Below are 16,209 nucleotides of genomic sequence, written 5' to 3' on the forward strand. Positions count from 1 at the left end.
TAGGAGGCATAATGCGTATTTCATCACACTTGTACCTAAAACACAACCCAATATATTTCAATGATTTTAGGCAATATCTTTGGTTGGTTGCGTTTATAACGTAATATGTAAAGTGTTGGCTAACATGGAGGATGAAGAAAATGCTTTTAAAAGTGATAAACTATTCTCAATCAACATTCATCAAAGGGAATGGTAGACTTTATCCTTATAGCTAATGAAGTATTGAATGAGATTAGGAGAAAAATATGAAAGGAATAGTGGTCAAGGTCAATTATGAAAAAAATATGATTCAAGAAAACAAGGTGATTTTAAGAAATGGAAAGGTAGATGCAAAACAAATATCAATAAGTATTTTTGTATGGCTTAGGTGAATGCATGATTATGGATAAAATATAAAATACCTAATGTAACATTGCATGTGATTGATATCTAAACTCGACGCAAAGCTTAAAATTAATGTGAAAATGTACTTAATGATAAAGGTTGTAAAAGAAAAAGATATAGGAGAGAATAACATACATCTTTTAGATACGGTGAAAGGATTGCTAGGTTGTGTATTGAATTGAAAATGCATTGGAAAACATGTATAACTTATGTAAAAAAAATTACAGGTTATAAAGTAAGAAAAAAACAAGTAGCTCAACAGATGAAAATAAAGAAAAATAGTTATGGTAAGAGAAATGAACTCCTACAACAGGAAAATTGGTAAAGTATGTAAAATTAGTAAAATGTGAGTATTAGAAAGTGGAAACCTCACCTCACAAGTCGGTTTTGTGGGGTTGAGTTAGGCTTAAAACCCACTTTCTAATATGGTATCAGAGCCATGGTTGAAGCCTATCCTAGCGAGTTCTAAGTTGACATTGTATTCTTTTATTCCACCCGCTATCGGGTCGTTATCGGACCACCCAATTTCTACTATCACGCATAAGATGTCTATACCTCAGTGTGAAGGGGTGTGTTGGAAGTCCCACATCGACTAGAGATAAGGCCAAATTATAATATATAAGTGAGGTGCAAACTTCACTTTACAAACCGATTTTATAGGATTGAGTTAGACTTACAAATCACTTTCTAATAGTGAGTGTTACAATAAAGAACAAAAAGAAAACAAGATGACAACAATAACTACCTCGGACAACAATCTTCATACAAAGAACGTACAGAGAGATTAAAGTAATTCTATTTATGTATGCTTTATTAAATATGCTCTTATTTGAATACACAATAACATTTTTTTTCTTACTAATAATAAATATACATATACTTTTTGCTATTCATTTACATTATTAATATTTATTTTACTTATAATATATTTATTTATATAGTGTCAATATTACTTTTTACATAAATATAATTTTAATATCATTTTAAGGTATGTATTATATATATTTTTGTCTCTGTAAAAAGAAATTCATTTATATTGATTAACTAATTGATTTTTTTACATGTCACTTAAGTCAAATACAAAGCAACAGATTATAACAATAAATTTAAAGAATTTTTTTAAGTGCTTTATGTAAGGGACTTATTTAATAGAACTGCAAGAGATGCAAATAAATTTAACCTAAAGAAACAGGTGAAATTACAAATAAGGGCAGGGTGAATGTATATGCGTAATGATGATGGGTGAGCATGGATGTGGATGATGTGAATACATGATGATGCATGTGCAGAGTAACATGACGTGACACAGGGTCTGAGGTGAGAGGAAAATATCATTGCCACGTATGCATTCAATCTAGGCTTCTCAGAGCTCCTAAAGATCTTCTCCTTCTTTCTCTCTCCCAGTTGTGTGTGTTTTGAGTCTTTCTCTCTCTCTCTTTCTCTCACTCTGCCTTCCACCTTGAACCACCACCTCTTAAATATTTTCATTTCATAAAACTCCACAATTTCCCATTTTTTCACCTCCATCGTTTCATCTTTGCAACAGCCACGTTTGCTTCCTGAGATAATTGCTTATGCACACAAAAGGACTCGGGTACATTTTTTTTGCTGCTTTTTTATTTTTTATTTTCTTGATATAATGATTTTACGGCTTCCTGGTTTGTTCACGGTGTTTGTGTAAATTTCTGGACTGGATTTCATCGGCTCTCTCTCTTACCTTTTTGTTAAGAAAATTTTGTACGGTGAATCTGAGTTGTTAGATATTTAACGGGCTTATTTATATATTTATTTATTTAATTTGTTCTAGCTTTTGAATCTTAGCAGACCTCTGTGGTGTGGAGAGAAATTCAATATTTTCCTACAAAGTCTTATTCTCACTACTATTTTGTTTTATTTTTTTTTCCTTTTTAAATTTGATTTTTCTCTGTTTGGCAGTTTTTTTTTCAGATTTATCTGTGTTTTTGATTTTCATCATTTAGGAAATAATTTGGATATTTTATAATGGTGTTAGAGTGAAAAGAACTTAGAAATTATCAGTAATTTTGAAAAGTATAAGTGTTCTAGCTGCACAGAGCAACTAGTTGTCGTGCCTAGTATCTACTGTTATCTCGAGATGAATTTGGCTGTCTTCCTATGTGCTTGCCCTCTGTCGAAAGTAAATCTCTTTGTGAAAATTGTTTTGGTGGATATTGGTGATGGATTGATTACTAAGGTAAAACGTATCTGGCCATGGTGAACAGGGAATGGTGAATTACGATATTTTAATTCTTGATTGGTAGCATGTTTTGGCTGGAATTTGGATAACTGCTTTTAATTGTCAGAGGTAGAAGGAAACGATACCTTGAAAGTAGATAGATGTCTTCTTCTTCTTCAATGGCTGCTCCCAGTGAAAAGTGGACCGACCGTCTTCAGTTCTCCTCATTGTTCTGGCCTCCCCCACCAGATGGTCAACAAAGAAAGGTGTCATTTCACTCTTGATTCCCCCTCCTCAAGCCCCTTCTTCTATAATGTTCTTTTCTCAAAGTAAACTATAACTTTAGTCATTGAATGTCAGTTGCTCTCTTTTATGAATTATGATAAGAATAATGATAATAATTATAAAATTTTGTTTAATGTTTCAACGTTTGGAATAAAGCTTTTTGGACTTAGGAAGTTAAGAATGAAATTTCTATATGTCTACTTACTATTTTTGGAGTCCTCACAACCAACTGTTGTAGAGTTTGATCCTTGCTTCTATTATTCTCCTAATGTAAAAGTTGAATTTAGTACAATGTTAGTGGGCCCATGCATTATCCAAACACAAAGGGTACTTGTGTGTGTTGGGAATGCAATGAGTTGTCGAGAGATAATTGGTTCATGAATGGAATAATATGAAGGGATGCATCTTTGTACTGTAGCCTTTGCATGAATCAGCATAAGCACAGCCCCTGATGAGACTAGCAGCTATTTAAATTTGACGGTCTAGCTGTTTGGTTTTTGTGGTTCTCTGGTACTTTTGAGCCTGTTGAATATCCTGAGAATTTAGAGAACTTTCTTGTATTTCATTTCAAAGGTTTTGGTAAGAGTAACAAATAGTAATGGCTAGTGGAGACAAAATTCTGCAGTGGAATGCAGAATACTTATATTTAGACCATAGTGTCAAACTTAAGTATATTTTTTCCAGTTGATATATCTTCTATTGATAAAAAATTCCCTGATGAAAAAATGCCTTGGATGGAATGATTTAATCAGTTGATTTGTAATCTTTTCTCTACGTATCTTTACAGAAGTTTGCTAAATAACCATGTTAAATGTCCTCTTTGAATATAAAAGTCAATGTTTCATGATACATGTAATAAATTGAAAACTCTTCAGTGCTATTATAATAGTGAAAAATCAGCAGTCTTTTGATAAATTGTAATGCTGAGAATAGTTGTTTCTCAATCAAATACGTGGATTGATTGAAAGCTTATTGTAAACATTTTTTCATCTGTAGTTCTGCTATATTTTGTTGGTTTTTGTCTTATCATTTCTGCTTTTCCTAGGACCAAATTGCTGCATATGTTGAATACTTCATTCAGTTTACATCCGAACAATTTACTGACGATATTGCCGAGGTATGATAAATGCTCCCATATTTAGTAATGAGCCTTGTGAACTGGAACAAAAGCAATCTATATAATTTTTTTTTTGTATTATTGTTTTTGTTATTATTGTTATTGTTATTATTATTATTACTATTATTATTTTACATGAGAAGCCAATGATTTTTATCAAATGCCATTCACTCTGTTCTATATTATTTTGACAGTTGATCCGGAACCGCTACCCGTCCAAGGAGATTCTTCTCTTTGATGATGTTTTGGGTATTTATGCCTTTTTGCATGTTAGTTTGACTTATGGTTGACTCAACATATATGTTGGTTACCATATTTATTTTTATCTTATATGAAATAACTTTATATTTTACATTTCATCCAGCCACATTTGTCCTTCATCATCCAGAGCATGGACATGCGGTTGTGCTTCCAATTATTTCGTGTATTATTGATGGGACACTAGTCTATGATAAGGCTAGTCCTCCATTTGCTTCTTTCATATCTTCAGTCTGCCCAAAAATTGAGGTATAAGTATAATCCCCTGTTTCATAGCAAAGTATCAAATTTGACTGAATGCCTCATCTTTAACAGTATACATGGAAACTTTGCTTAACACATGAATAATTTAAAACCATTCATATCTTTCTATTAATGGAATAAAACAGCAAGTAAATCAGTTATTCAAATATATGGAAATCTACTCAAGTAAACTTTGTAGAGAAATTTTAGGAGAATCAGTAAGAAATAAATAAATCAGGCATTTAGCTAATCCCTTTGAAAGAAAAGAAGTCTCTTTCTTTGAGTTTTTCATCTTCGAGATTGATTTAATATAGCAACTGTCCGTCTTCAGTTTTTGTTAAGTGGTTCTCTATTATTTTCATTTTGTGTATTATTTTGCAGAATGAATACTCAGAACAATGGGCGCTGGCTTGTGGTGAAATTTTGCGTATTTTAACTCATTATAATCGCCCTATTTACAAAATGGAAAGGCAATATGGTGAAACAGAAAGAAGCAGTAGTGGCAGTCATGCCACAACTAGTGAACCTATTAATGGGAAATCTGTGCAAAATTCTTTGACACATCAGGAGAAGAAACCTATAAGGCCATTGTCTCCCTGGATTACTGATATATTGTTGGCTTCACCAGTTGGCATTAGAAGTGACTATTTCCGATGGTGAGTATTTCTTAATAATTTGTTCTTAGTAAGTAACAAATAGTTTATCTCCATCAATTTATTTGGCCAGATGTGGTTAATTATGTATGCATGTATGTTTTAACTTTGCTTGCACGTCCTAAGGGTTTCATGGTTCAGTTTAAGGTTTGACCTCAAAATCAACCATATCTCATGGTTCACAATTTCAAGAACCAAATGAAGATACTAATTGTGGTCTGATTCACTTCCAAACCATGGTTTATTAGTTTTTGAAGTTTGGTTATTACCACTTGAAAAGAGAAGGAATTATTGAATATATTGTGTTTGTAACACGAGCTCTAGTCCCCTTTTATAGGCCTTCTAAGGGAAATGGGGAAACTAACATAAAAAGGAACATATGAATAATATTAAAGACATGAGATACTTATCTATCATTTACCAATTGGAGTTCTCACGGGTATAGGTGTTGTCTATAAGGCTACTGTCCAACTTCTCTTTGATGAAGTGCTGGTCAATTTCTACACGAATAGTTCTGTCCTGCTGTATAGGATTGTTAGGTAATAACCAAATTATTATCATATAATAGTCTCATACATAAAGTCACCTAGAATGATATTCATCCGTAACATCTCAAATATATTGTGTGCCATAGGTCAACGCCACTTTAGTATTAGATCAAGCAACTACATTTTTTCATTTGTACTTTGTTTACCAACTTTTCTCCAAAAAGAACATGCGATACCTTTAGGTGATTTTCCATCAACAATTGACCTGATAGAGTTTGCATTTCTATACCTTAGATGGATAGTGTACCTTTTGAATAACAGTTCTATTGTACTTACCTTAAAATATTTGGGGATTCTATTTTCTGCCCACAGGTTTCTTTTGGGTATCATGCATAGCCTACCACACTCATTGCATGAGCAATGTTTAGGCTAGTGTGAGATGAATAGATTATCTTTCCCACCAGTCTTTGGTATTGAGACTTCTCTACTATCGTATTAGACTAAGTAATCTAGCGGTCCTACAATCAATCAGTTGCAGTGTAGTGCAAAACATAGGCTGAATACCACAACCTTGTGCTTGCTATTGCAAAAGTATCTTGGCTCATTCCTTGTTAGCTGAACTTGGAGTGATGCATGTTGTTCCTATCATTCACTTTGACAATGTGAGTGTTGTCTCACGTGCTCATAATCTAGTCCTCCATGATTGTACCAGACATGGAGGTTGACGTTTTTTTATTTATTTATTTTTTATTTATTTAGGAAAAGTTCTCGGTGAGTAAATTTTGGCTGTGCATGTTCTTCTATCTGATCAACAAGCTGACATCTTGACTAAAGCTATCTTTCCAACCCAGTTTGATATGATGAGGTCCAAACCCCAAGTGTATGATCCCTCATCCTGGCCTAGCTCTCACCCGTCATGGACTTGTTAGGTGAGTCTTAATAGAGTATACTTGATTGGGTGTATTAGCGCCCAACAAAGCGGTCTATGTTGTGTAATTTCCTTTTGTTTGTATAACTGTAATCAGTTTGTGATAACTTGACCTTAACCAATTTGTTCGTGATAGTTGAATCTTAACCTGTTTATTAGCAAGCTTATTTAGCTTGACTCTATAAATTCACAAGTCAATACTTTGTAACTTCAGCTTTTACTTTCAGAATCAATGAAACAAATCATATGGTTTTCTATGAAAAGTCTCAAATCTATTTTTCGGGATTTTTTCTTTTCTTCGAATCTTGTGGTTCCTTTTTCAAAGGGAATTCCAAATGTTTTGCACCCAATTTGCACATTTCTTCAATAAGATCAAGTATATACATTCCTTGAGTCAAAGATACCTTTTTTTGGAATGGACAACCTCTATCCAAAGAAAGTACCTGAGTTAAATTGAATTGCTTGCTTCTTCCTTAAAAACTTCTTTTCAATTTCATGATCACATGCACTGACCATGTCATAAACATAGAGGAGTGTGAGTATTACCATGACAAATGCTTTATGAACAAGGGAGTTATCACCCGGCTGTGCCTGTACCCCATGGAAACTTGTGTGAATCTTCCAAACCATCCTTGAGAAGATTATTTGACAACCTGCTGGTTTAACTTTCCCTGGTTAAGGCTTTAAACATGAACAAAGGTACTATAACAGAAGAACAGGGTAGAAGACTGGCCATAACATGAACAAAAAGAAAGGACATTTATTGTATCGAATTAACACCAAATGGCATTAATCCAATAAACATCTAGAACAGTAATCTCTGGAAACTTCAAGGAATTAACAATTATTCTTTTTTGCAACCCTGTTTTGTTTGGGGTATCAAAGCGTAGCTAAAAAATTATGCCATTTGCATTGAGAAACTTAGAAATTTGTTGTTTATGTATTATGTGCCACTATCAAAGGACAGTTGCATGATAAATTTTCCAAATTTAGTTTGAATCATGTAATAAAAGTTTACAAACACTAGAAAACTTCAATTTGCTCTTTTATGACAAAAATCATTGTAATAAAGGTAATTATCAATAGAGAAGCAAAACATTTTGAACAAGATATATTACGATTGGAAGAAGATCCTCATATAAGAATGAATCCAATCAAAAAGGTTCAAGGATGATATGGTATTTCTCTCCCTTTTGAATAGAAAAGTTAAACGTTTGTCAAATATGCGGTTCTAATTTTGGATTGAAAGAGATGTAAAAGTAATATTTGGGAATTGACCTACTTATAATTACTTGAGCACATCATTTTTGTAATTTGTATGGTATATCATTTTCAATATCAAAATGTGTATGGAGCTTATAGGTCTATGAAGATAAGGGCCAAGCTTGTGCTTTCGAATATTCAAATGCTAATTGGAAAGTTCTCCTATTGAAAGGAGATATATTTGTAGTGTGGTGAATTTATTGCGGATGACATGTTTTCCTAGAAAGTAAGAAATAAGGTGTTGTATTGTAAGAAGGTACCTTGACTTGTTTGTTCAATTCCTTTTCTTGAACAAAGAAAATATCAAATTCCTTGTGCTTTATCTTGTTGGGAAGAATTGGGAGCCAAGGAAACATTGCTTTTATTGATTTGAAACATTGTAAGGGCAATAGTAAGCACAAACAGCTCAAATCACAGGGTTTGGAGCCTAAAGACTTTAGTTGAAACTTGTCCTAAGTTAGGGTATTTCACTCTTTTGTTGAACCAAGAAATCACCATTTAATTTTGGATCACCAAGATACAGATTTGGACCAATAAACATTTCAACACATGGGGGTAGACAATGGTTGTCTGAGGCATCAAAACCTTGTGACTGGGTCATATGGACCTCTTCACTGGAAGTACTACTTGTACGTAAGTGCCAATTGAGAATGATTTTGATGGTGATAGGCTTAGTTTACCATTGGAGAAAATGTTTCATTAAAACAAGATTCCTATAGGTGTGAAACCCTTAGGCAACCGACCTTGCTTCATTAAAACAAGATTTCTTTGACCAAATAATCTTCTTGTACCAGCAGAATTGCAATAACAAGGCAGAGGGGCTAGTGTCTAGGTGTTGTTGCATTGAAGTGAAGTAAATTCATTTGACAAAAATAAACCAATTACGATCCTACAAGACATGTTTCACAATTTTTTCTTCTGCATGGGTTGATAATAAAACAGGTTACTGTATTTGGATTTTGTTTGCTGGTAAATGTTTGTAGACCTAGGTGGTAGATGAGTAGGTGATGGTTGGTGAAAGAAAAACGTTAGCTGAGAGGACGATGAAGTGGAATAAGGATATATAAAGTGGGCAAATAGTTGAATGTTGATTTGTATGGTTATAGATAATAATATTTGAAACAATGAGAGTAATAATGGAATTGGGAAGAGATTTTAGGGGGGATAAACGTGTTCTAAGAAGAGGAAGAATGAGGAATAGAGGGATTTAAAATCATTGAAGCTTACATTTTTTGAGATGTATTACTTGCCAGTAAAAGAAAGACAATCACAGCCTTTGCTTGAGGTGGAATGGCCAAGAAAAAAAACTTTTGAGAGTGGAAGTCTAATTTGGGTGGAGTAAAAGGAATTAAGAACAGCCAAGTGTGTGTGTGTTGGACTGAATTCATCTTCAATTTTCTAAATGAGCCTACAAATAGTAAAAAAGTATTAAATGCACTGATAAATATTACATTGAAAGTCACGTCTCATATTATACTTGTTTACTTGGTGAAGAGACACATGGGAGAAGAGATGGTAATTCATTGTGTTGTGATTACGATTTTGATAGAACCCCCTAACAAAGATAACATGTCAGTAGAGAAAAAATGTGCAATGCCTCTGAGAAAAAGAGAATATTCTATCTATTTGCCTAGTATTTATCATCCTTATACAAACTAGTATTTTCCATGATAATGCAAATTTGCCTTTGATTTTGCTTCATTTTGTTGGTATCCAACTGGTATTGGAGCACTCAATCTAAAGAGTTGGAATTTTCTCTAGATGCCCAACAATGGAGTTTGAAGTTGAGGGTTTGGAGCATAGTATGGAGGAGTTGATTGAGGAGAGTCTTTTGTAGACTAATAAGCTTAAGTGGACATTACAAGAGGTGCAAACTCATGCTCGCAAGCATTCTTGTTGACAATGAACATTGATGAGAAATGACAAGGAAGAAGACGATAATGGTTGCACTGATTGGTCTTGTGTTCCCAATGCAAAAGACGGGAGGGGAGTGTGATACAAGAAGAAGGAAAATGGAGGTTTTGATATTGAAAAGGTGATCATGCTTATGGTTGGATCATTTGGGTGAGAAATACGTTAAGTTAGGCTTAGAGAGGTTGAAAAGCTTGATGTGCTAGTGATTCCACTATAGGTCTCGACTTTGAGTTGGTATCAATGGTGGGAAGAGCAAACCACATTTCTTAATGGGGAAGGTGTTTAAGTGTGTTGATATGATGATTTCAATCGAGGTTGGTTCAATTGGGTTCAGTATTAAGCATCAAACAAAATGGAATAGTGGGAGAAATTTGAACTACTGATAGAGCCATTGAAGAGGGATGAACAAAGAGTGCTAGAGTATTTTTCTTAATGGGTTAAAAGAAGAAATGATAACATGGGTAAATTCAAGAGTACCTAACTCTCTCCTTAGTCTTAACTAATTTTAGACATCAATTGTTTCTTATTCCGATTTCTAACTGTGGAGCAAGTGTTATTACAATGATGGTGGCTTGTGGTTTTGGTATGACATGATAAGATTTTGGTATGGTAAGTATGATGACAACTAGACAAGGGAGTAGAAGGGTCTAATGACTTGGACAACTACTATCAAAGAAATGAGAAGAAATGGAAAAACTTATTAGTATGGGTAAAATGTAATTACAAAATAACAATATATGCATACGTAAAATGCTTATACAATTCGGTTTGGATTGGATTGTTTTACAAAAAGGAATTTAAAACTATCCAAAGTGAAAAAGAATTTGATTCACATTTGTTTGGTTATCAACTTTTTGGTTCCATTACTGTGGTTTGGATTGGATTGGATCAATGATGAACATGACGATAGGGGATTGTTCGAAGATGACTATTTAGAGGAAAATGAAGTTTAGTGAAGTTATAGGGATTTTATTAATAATGCACATTGTAGTCAGAAAGGCATAATCTTTAAACCTTATAGGTATGCGAGCATGAATCTACATGGTAGACCCCAAACCAATCACATCTGTGTTTGAAATCAACTATGCCATTTTTGACGGTGGTATGAGGCAAATCGAGAATGTGTAGCCAAACTTTTTTTTTGCATATGAGTTGCTTTTAAGCTAAAGTTTGAAAAAAGGCCTTTAAATTGTTAAGCTAAAGTTGTATACATATTTTTCATTTTTTTCTTAAGTTAAAAGATGTTTGCATTTGCAAAACTTTGTTTTAAGTTAATATATTTTTAAGATAATTTGAGTTACAATGAACTCCCTAGTCATCTTTGAAGTTGAGAATCACTTTATTCCCGTGGACAACTAATGCCTTGCCATTGCATAATTCCCCAATAACAACAACCTTCTATGAGTAACATCGCTCATTTCCTCCACAGTATCATGCTTGTCAGCTTCGCCATCATCCTCTATTCTTCACGAACTCCTTGATTCAATTTCTTCATCCTCATTCACAACTCCTCCCTCCCTTTTCAGGCTCTTGTGTCTCCTTTGTCCAATCATCCCTCTTTGTGTAATATCTCCTCTCCTTGGTTCCTATTCCTCTATGAGAATCCCTCTCCTTTCTGCCTCGGGTTCTGCTACATCGACGACTTTGCTTTCAACCGCAGCAGTAGCTGATATGATGCAATGGTGAGTCCAAAGGGCTTCAATCTGAGGTCCTTCTGGATGAGCTTGACACACATGAAATTGCATCAATCATGGTGGTTGTAATTGTTCTCTTTGAATAGGTGAGATGTGACTTTGTGAGGGTTAGTGGCAAGGGAGATGTTGACGATGATGGAGCGGCCATAGTAGATGTGTTTGTTGAGGGCACACAAGGATCTTGGTAGAGCAAATTAGGGCCTTTAACATGGGCTTTGTTGTAGTTGAGTGTCTTTAGTTATTTTCAAATCTTTCATTTGTGTATCTCATCTCTCAACAATTACATAGCACTCGTAAAGGATGAAATGGGTGCCAATCGAGATATAAGCTTGTTGACAGCCTTTCCTAATTGTTAATTGAAATACATGGATTGAGCTGAAAATCATATTTCATAACTATGAAAAGGAAGGCATTTGACTCATGGTCATTATGGATTTCCTGTATTGGAATATAGCATAACTAAGTTCAGGGGTACATGATTTCATTAGTCTTCTCAGTAGTGTAAATTATGTATGGTTATAGTTTCTCTTCCTTTATCTTGGTAGAATCAAACAGCTTCCCATAGTATAATGTATTGAATCATTTTGTTATGTTTGCATTGAGCATCATTGCTTTTTAGTCCATGACTTTGGTGTATGTTAACAGGTGCAGTGGTGTTATGGGTAAATATGCTGCAGGAGAACTCAAACCTCCATCAACTGGTATGATAAATTTTGATAATTTATTACAGAATGATGTTCTTTCTTTCTTTTTTTAAATTCCACAATAATATGTGAACAAATTCATATATAAAAAAGGAGACATTTCTTTAAAAAGTAAAGTTTGGTTAAGTTGTATGTTTATTTTTAGTTTTTTGTAGCACTTAAAATCTACTTCAGTACTTTTAATCATAGATTGAGTTTATGTTTACACTATATGCTAGTTAGCTTTATGCACGAAATTAGGATTTGCCTTTTCCGTGCAATCTTGTTCATTCCTCTCATCTCCTCTCTTATTTATTTATAACTCCTCTCTTCCATCCCTACCACTACCCTTTGTTATCAGTTAGTCCAAATATGACATGAAGATATTATTGGGCATTTAAGTTTATTAGTTAGTGTAATTAAATTAGATAGTTAATCTTATTCTATCTTCAAATAAGTTTAGCATTATTTTCCATCTTAAGACTTTAAGAGGATTTTTCTGTTCAGTCTTATCAATCATAATGTACTCTGGTCTGTGATTTTATAATGGTGATTTTCAGTTTTAAGTTTTGAAAATTTCAAAAGTTAAACCCAGTTTTTGTTGAGTTTTCAGATTCAGTTTTCTAGGTTTAGTATTTGATAAATTCTTGCTAATTAAAAATGAGTCAACTACTGCAATTTACCTTGTCCCACCGGAAACTCTGCCAATATAAAATAAAAAAAAAACATTGAAACATGAAAATAGTCATAAGTGACAAAAATAACTAAAAAATGAAAACTTTGAAAAAAAATAAATTGACAAAATAAATATTAAGCATAGAAACTATAAAAAAATTGGTAAATATAAGTCACACAAGCCATCCAATATAACTGTTTGCTGTGTTGACAGTCTTGCTAACATTGGGACTGAAAATAGATTAGACTTTACCTGATTTGATTTTTTACTTTGTATCATTAGTTTAGATTTTTTTTGTACCAGGTGTCAACTCTCAGACTTTAGATTTCTATAGGTTTCTTCTTTGGGAGGGTTGTTGTTTTCTTTTACATGACTTCAGTTTGGTCTTCCGTATTTTTTGTATCTGTTTTTCCTTTCTCTTTTATACATCTTTCCATATAATGGTCAGCGGTGAAAGTAACAAAGATGGTGGTGATAGTGGTAGTAATGATGCCATGACAACAATAAGGTTATAAACAAAGATAATGATAATATGATTTTCTTAAAACTAAACTAAATTTACAAATTGTTTTTTCTTGGTTTTGAAAACAAATGTAAAAGTGTTTTGAAATTGGGTAAAAAACTATTTCAACTGGACTTTTACTGAATCATCTTGTTTGAAAATCTTGCAACTACTATGAGAAATGGCTAAATTAACTGGATTTTGATAATCTTGCCATGCACCTCATGTTTTTTAAAGAAGCATATCCTTACAAGGCATCCAAAAATGAGGTAAGTGATAGAAAGTTCTATGCAGGGAAGAGATGGTATAAAGCACTGCAACATTTAAGATTGAAAATGTACAAATTACTAATTAAAAAGTCGTAGGAACAAGGTCAGTGAAAACCTCTTTTGGAGAGTTTCATGTGAAAAAAGAAATCTCAGTTTAAATCTTGACCTTGGGTTTGGATAGAGAATTTCATAATTTCTAAGACATTTAAATACATTCGATTTGAATTTATCCCATTTCAAATTGTTTCATTTTTCAAATGTCTTGTCTGGATAAGACAATTCAAATTTACTGAATTTTAATTTTTTGATTTGGAAAAAGTATTTCATTTGCCATCAAATACAAGGAATTATTTAAACATCAAACAATTGTTAGTATTTCAAAAATATCAATATGAATTATTTCTTTTTAGTTGATCTTGGTTGGTATTATTTTTCAATGAATGTTAATCAAGGTTTTTTAATTGGCCAATATTGTTTACAATTAATATCAACCACAATTATTTAGTTTGCATTGATTGAGGTTATTTTTACTACATTTCTGAAAACAATAAAGTTATTGTGTACGGAAAGTTTCCCTAGTCAACATTAGGAAAAAAATCCTAACAACTTTTGACAGAGAATAACATTGCTGGCAATGATAAAAAAGTAATCATTGTAGACATCCCGAAGAATTAGTCACAACAGGCACAAATAAAAAACAATGCAGTTCACAACTGTAAAAAATAGTTTTCCAAAAATTGGCTAAGAAATATTGACTCGAGTGAAAAGATTAGTAGCAACAAAAGATAATCCTATCATAAGAACATAAATATAAAAATAAGTCTTGTCAACTTCAATAAGAAAACCCTAGTTGACATCAACCAAAAAGTAGTCCTCTCAACAATGTCTTTGTTTGAGCCAAACTGACAATGTCCTTACCAAAATCAAGATAAAAAGAAAATATGAAAGTAAGAGACTGTTGGGAATAATCTAAGTGTGAGTCACAGTCTCACGTTGAGTAAAAATGACAGTTAAACACTATATAAGAAAAAAGACTCATGAACCTAATGTCTTGATGTTTTGGGTTAAAAGTGATGTCAATCCCTTACATGTGGGTTGGGTTGATGGTACATACATAATCTCTCCTTAATTACTATGAAGCTCAGATATGGCTACCCCGCTTTGGAAGCATTTCTGATGTGGCTATTCAAATTTTTTAATATTTTGTTACTATTTTATTGTTATAGTATATTATTCTACATGTTTCGATGGCCATAATCTAATTTAGTTCTGATTTTTTTAAAGCCAAGTCTAACTAAGTATAAAAATTCAAAATCTGAAAGTGTATAAATTTAATTAAGAGGTATGAAAATATCTAAACAATTTGGTAAGTAATTATTTCGTACTAATTGATTAAATTTTTTAATATCTTAAGTATACAATAAAACTCAAATTGACTTAGACCTTTGCAACAACAACAACACAACATAGCAACACTACAACCACAATAATGAATGTATAAGTAAAGGTAACTTTTCACTTAAGGGCTAATATACCATATGAAAGGGACTCATCCTTGAAGGAAAGATTGTTGAGAATAATCTAAGTGTGAGTCTAAGTTTCACATTGAGTAGAATTGACAAAGTTAAATGCCATATAAGAAAAAAGGTCAATAAACCAATGCCTTAAGATTTTGGGTTAAAAGTGGTATCAATCTCTTATGTGGATTTGACTAAAGTCACGTATATATAGTTCCTCTCTAATGAATACCCTATGAAAAAACCCATCAAAGACATGAATTTTAAATTCTTACTTTTAAGGTGGAATTTGTAATTTTCTTATTTTCAGTAAATCCAATTACTATCATATAAAAAAAATATAGAATTTTGATTTCTTTTGAAATTTCTTACCCTAACAACACATTTTTTGTAAAGCATTTTAAATTCTTTTACACTCTCTTAAATTTTTCTATCCAAACACACTATTAGTGTTTGTGTTTTTGAGCACTTGGTCATTCTATTTATCTGTTGAAATCATAGAATGGCCAACTGAAATTCGAATGCTTAATGTTGAAGAATTTTACAAATGCCAAAGCTATTGCATCGTGTTAGCTATATAATAATAGAACACCAATGATGAAATATAATAATAGAGTACAATGTAGAAATCATGAAGCTTAGTTTTTATGTATCAAAGTTAACTTTTTATGTTCTCATTTTTATTTGTGATCTTGGTATATTTGTGTGTTTTTTCTTTCTTTCTTTCTTTTTGCACTTATTGATTGTACTTAATGATCATCGTTACCACAAGTTTTCTGGTGTGATTGATATCCTCGATGCACACTGATAGGAGACTAGAAATTAATTTTGTTTGTCAAACAACTATGTGAAAAGTGAAGTTTTATTAAAAATGGTTATCACTTATATATTGTCACTAATGTTTATGTTTTTAATATGACAAGGAGATGACTTTTTTCTTTTATCTTTTAGCTTCTCGTGGTTCTGGGAAGCATCCTCAACTTGTGCCGTCAACTCCACGATGGGCTGTTGCCAATGGTGCCGGTGTAATATTAAGTGTTTGTGATGATGAAGTTGCTCGCAATGAAACTGCTACTTTAACAGCTGCTGCTGTTCCTGCACTTTTGCTTCCTCCTCCAACAACTGCTCTGGACGAGCATTA

The 16,209-nt window shown here is 32.8% G+C and overlaps 1 protein-coding gene across 3 annotated transcripts; it reads left to right on the forward strand.

Moving 5' to 3' along the window:
- Positions 1-1,774: 1,774 nt before the first annotated feature.
- On the forward strand, positions 1,775-16,201 carry LOC148194729 (protein GIGANTEA-like). 3 transcript variants are annotated; one of them, XR_015781477.1, is made up of 8 exons: positions 1,776-1,978; positions 2,625-2,844; positions 3,909-3,980; positions 4,175-4,249; positions 4,345-4,487; positions 4,863-5,137; positions 12,067-12,122; positions 16,020-16,201. XR_015781477.1 is itself a non-coding variant. In XM_088096031.1 (7 exons), exons 2-6 carry the CDS (start codon positions 2,740-2,742, stop codon positions 12,085-12,087), a joined length of 396 nt encoding a protein of 131 aa, XP_087952157.1. In that variant the 5' UTR covers positions 1,776-1,978; positions 2,625-2,739; the 3' UTR covers positions 12,088-12,122; positions 16,020-16,201. The 3 variants fall into 3 exon arrangements, 1 of the variants encoding a protein (XP_087952157.1); XR_015781478.1 differs by lacking the exon at positions 4,863-5,137 and having other exon boundaries at positions 1,775-1,978; XM_088096031.1 differs by lacking the exon at positions 4,863-5,137 and having other exon boundaries at positions 4,175-4,229.
- The last annotated feature ends 8 nt before the right edge of the window (positions 16,202-16,209 follow it).

The sequence above is a fragment of the Vigna umbellata genome, chromosome 8, assembly GCF_029865625.1.
Source record: "Vigna umbellata cultivar VRB3 chromosome 8, Vumbellata_1.0, whole genome shotgun sequence".
In the NCBI taxonomy this organism is placed as follows: Eukaryota; Viridiplantae; Streptophyta; class Magnoliopsida; order Fabales; family Fabaceae; genus Vigna; species Vigna umbellata.

What these genes read in the sequence shown, in the direction of transcription:
- LOC148194729 (XM_088096031.1), top strand. Translation starts at nt 2,740, where the DNA reads ATGTCTTCTTCTTCTTCAATGGCTGCTCCCAGTGAAAAGTGGACCGAC. An exon ending in CAGATGGTCAACAAAGAAAG is followed by an intron (nt 2,845 to 3,908) that starts GTGTCATTTCAC and finishes TGCTTTTCCTAG; the next exon opens with GACCAAATTGCTGCATATGT. An exon ending in TTACTGACGATATTGCCGAG is followed by an intron (nt 3,981 to 4,174) that starts GTATGATAAATG and finishes TTATTTTGACAG; the next exon opens with TTGATCCGGAACCGCTACCC.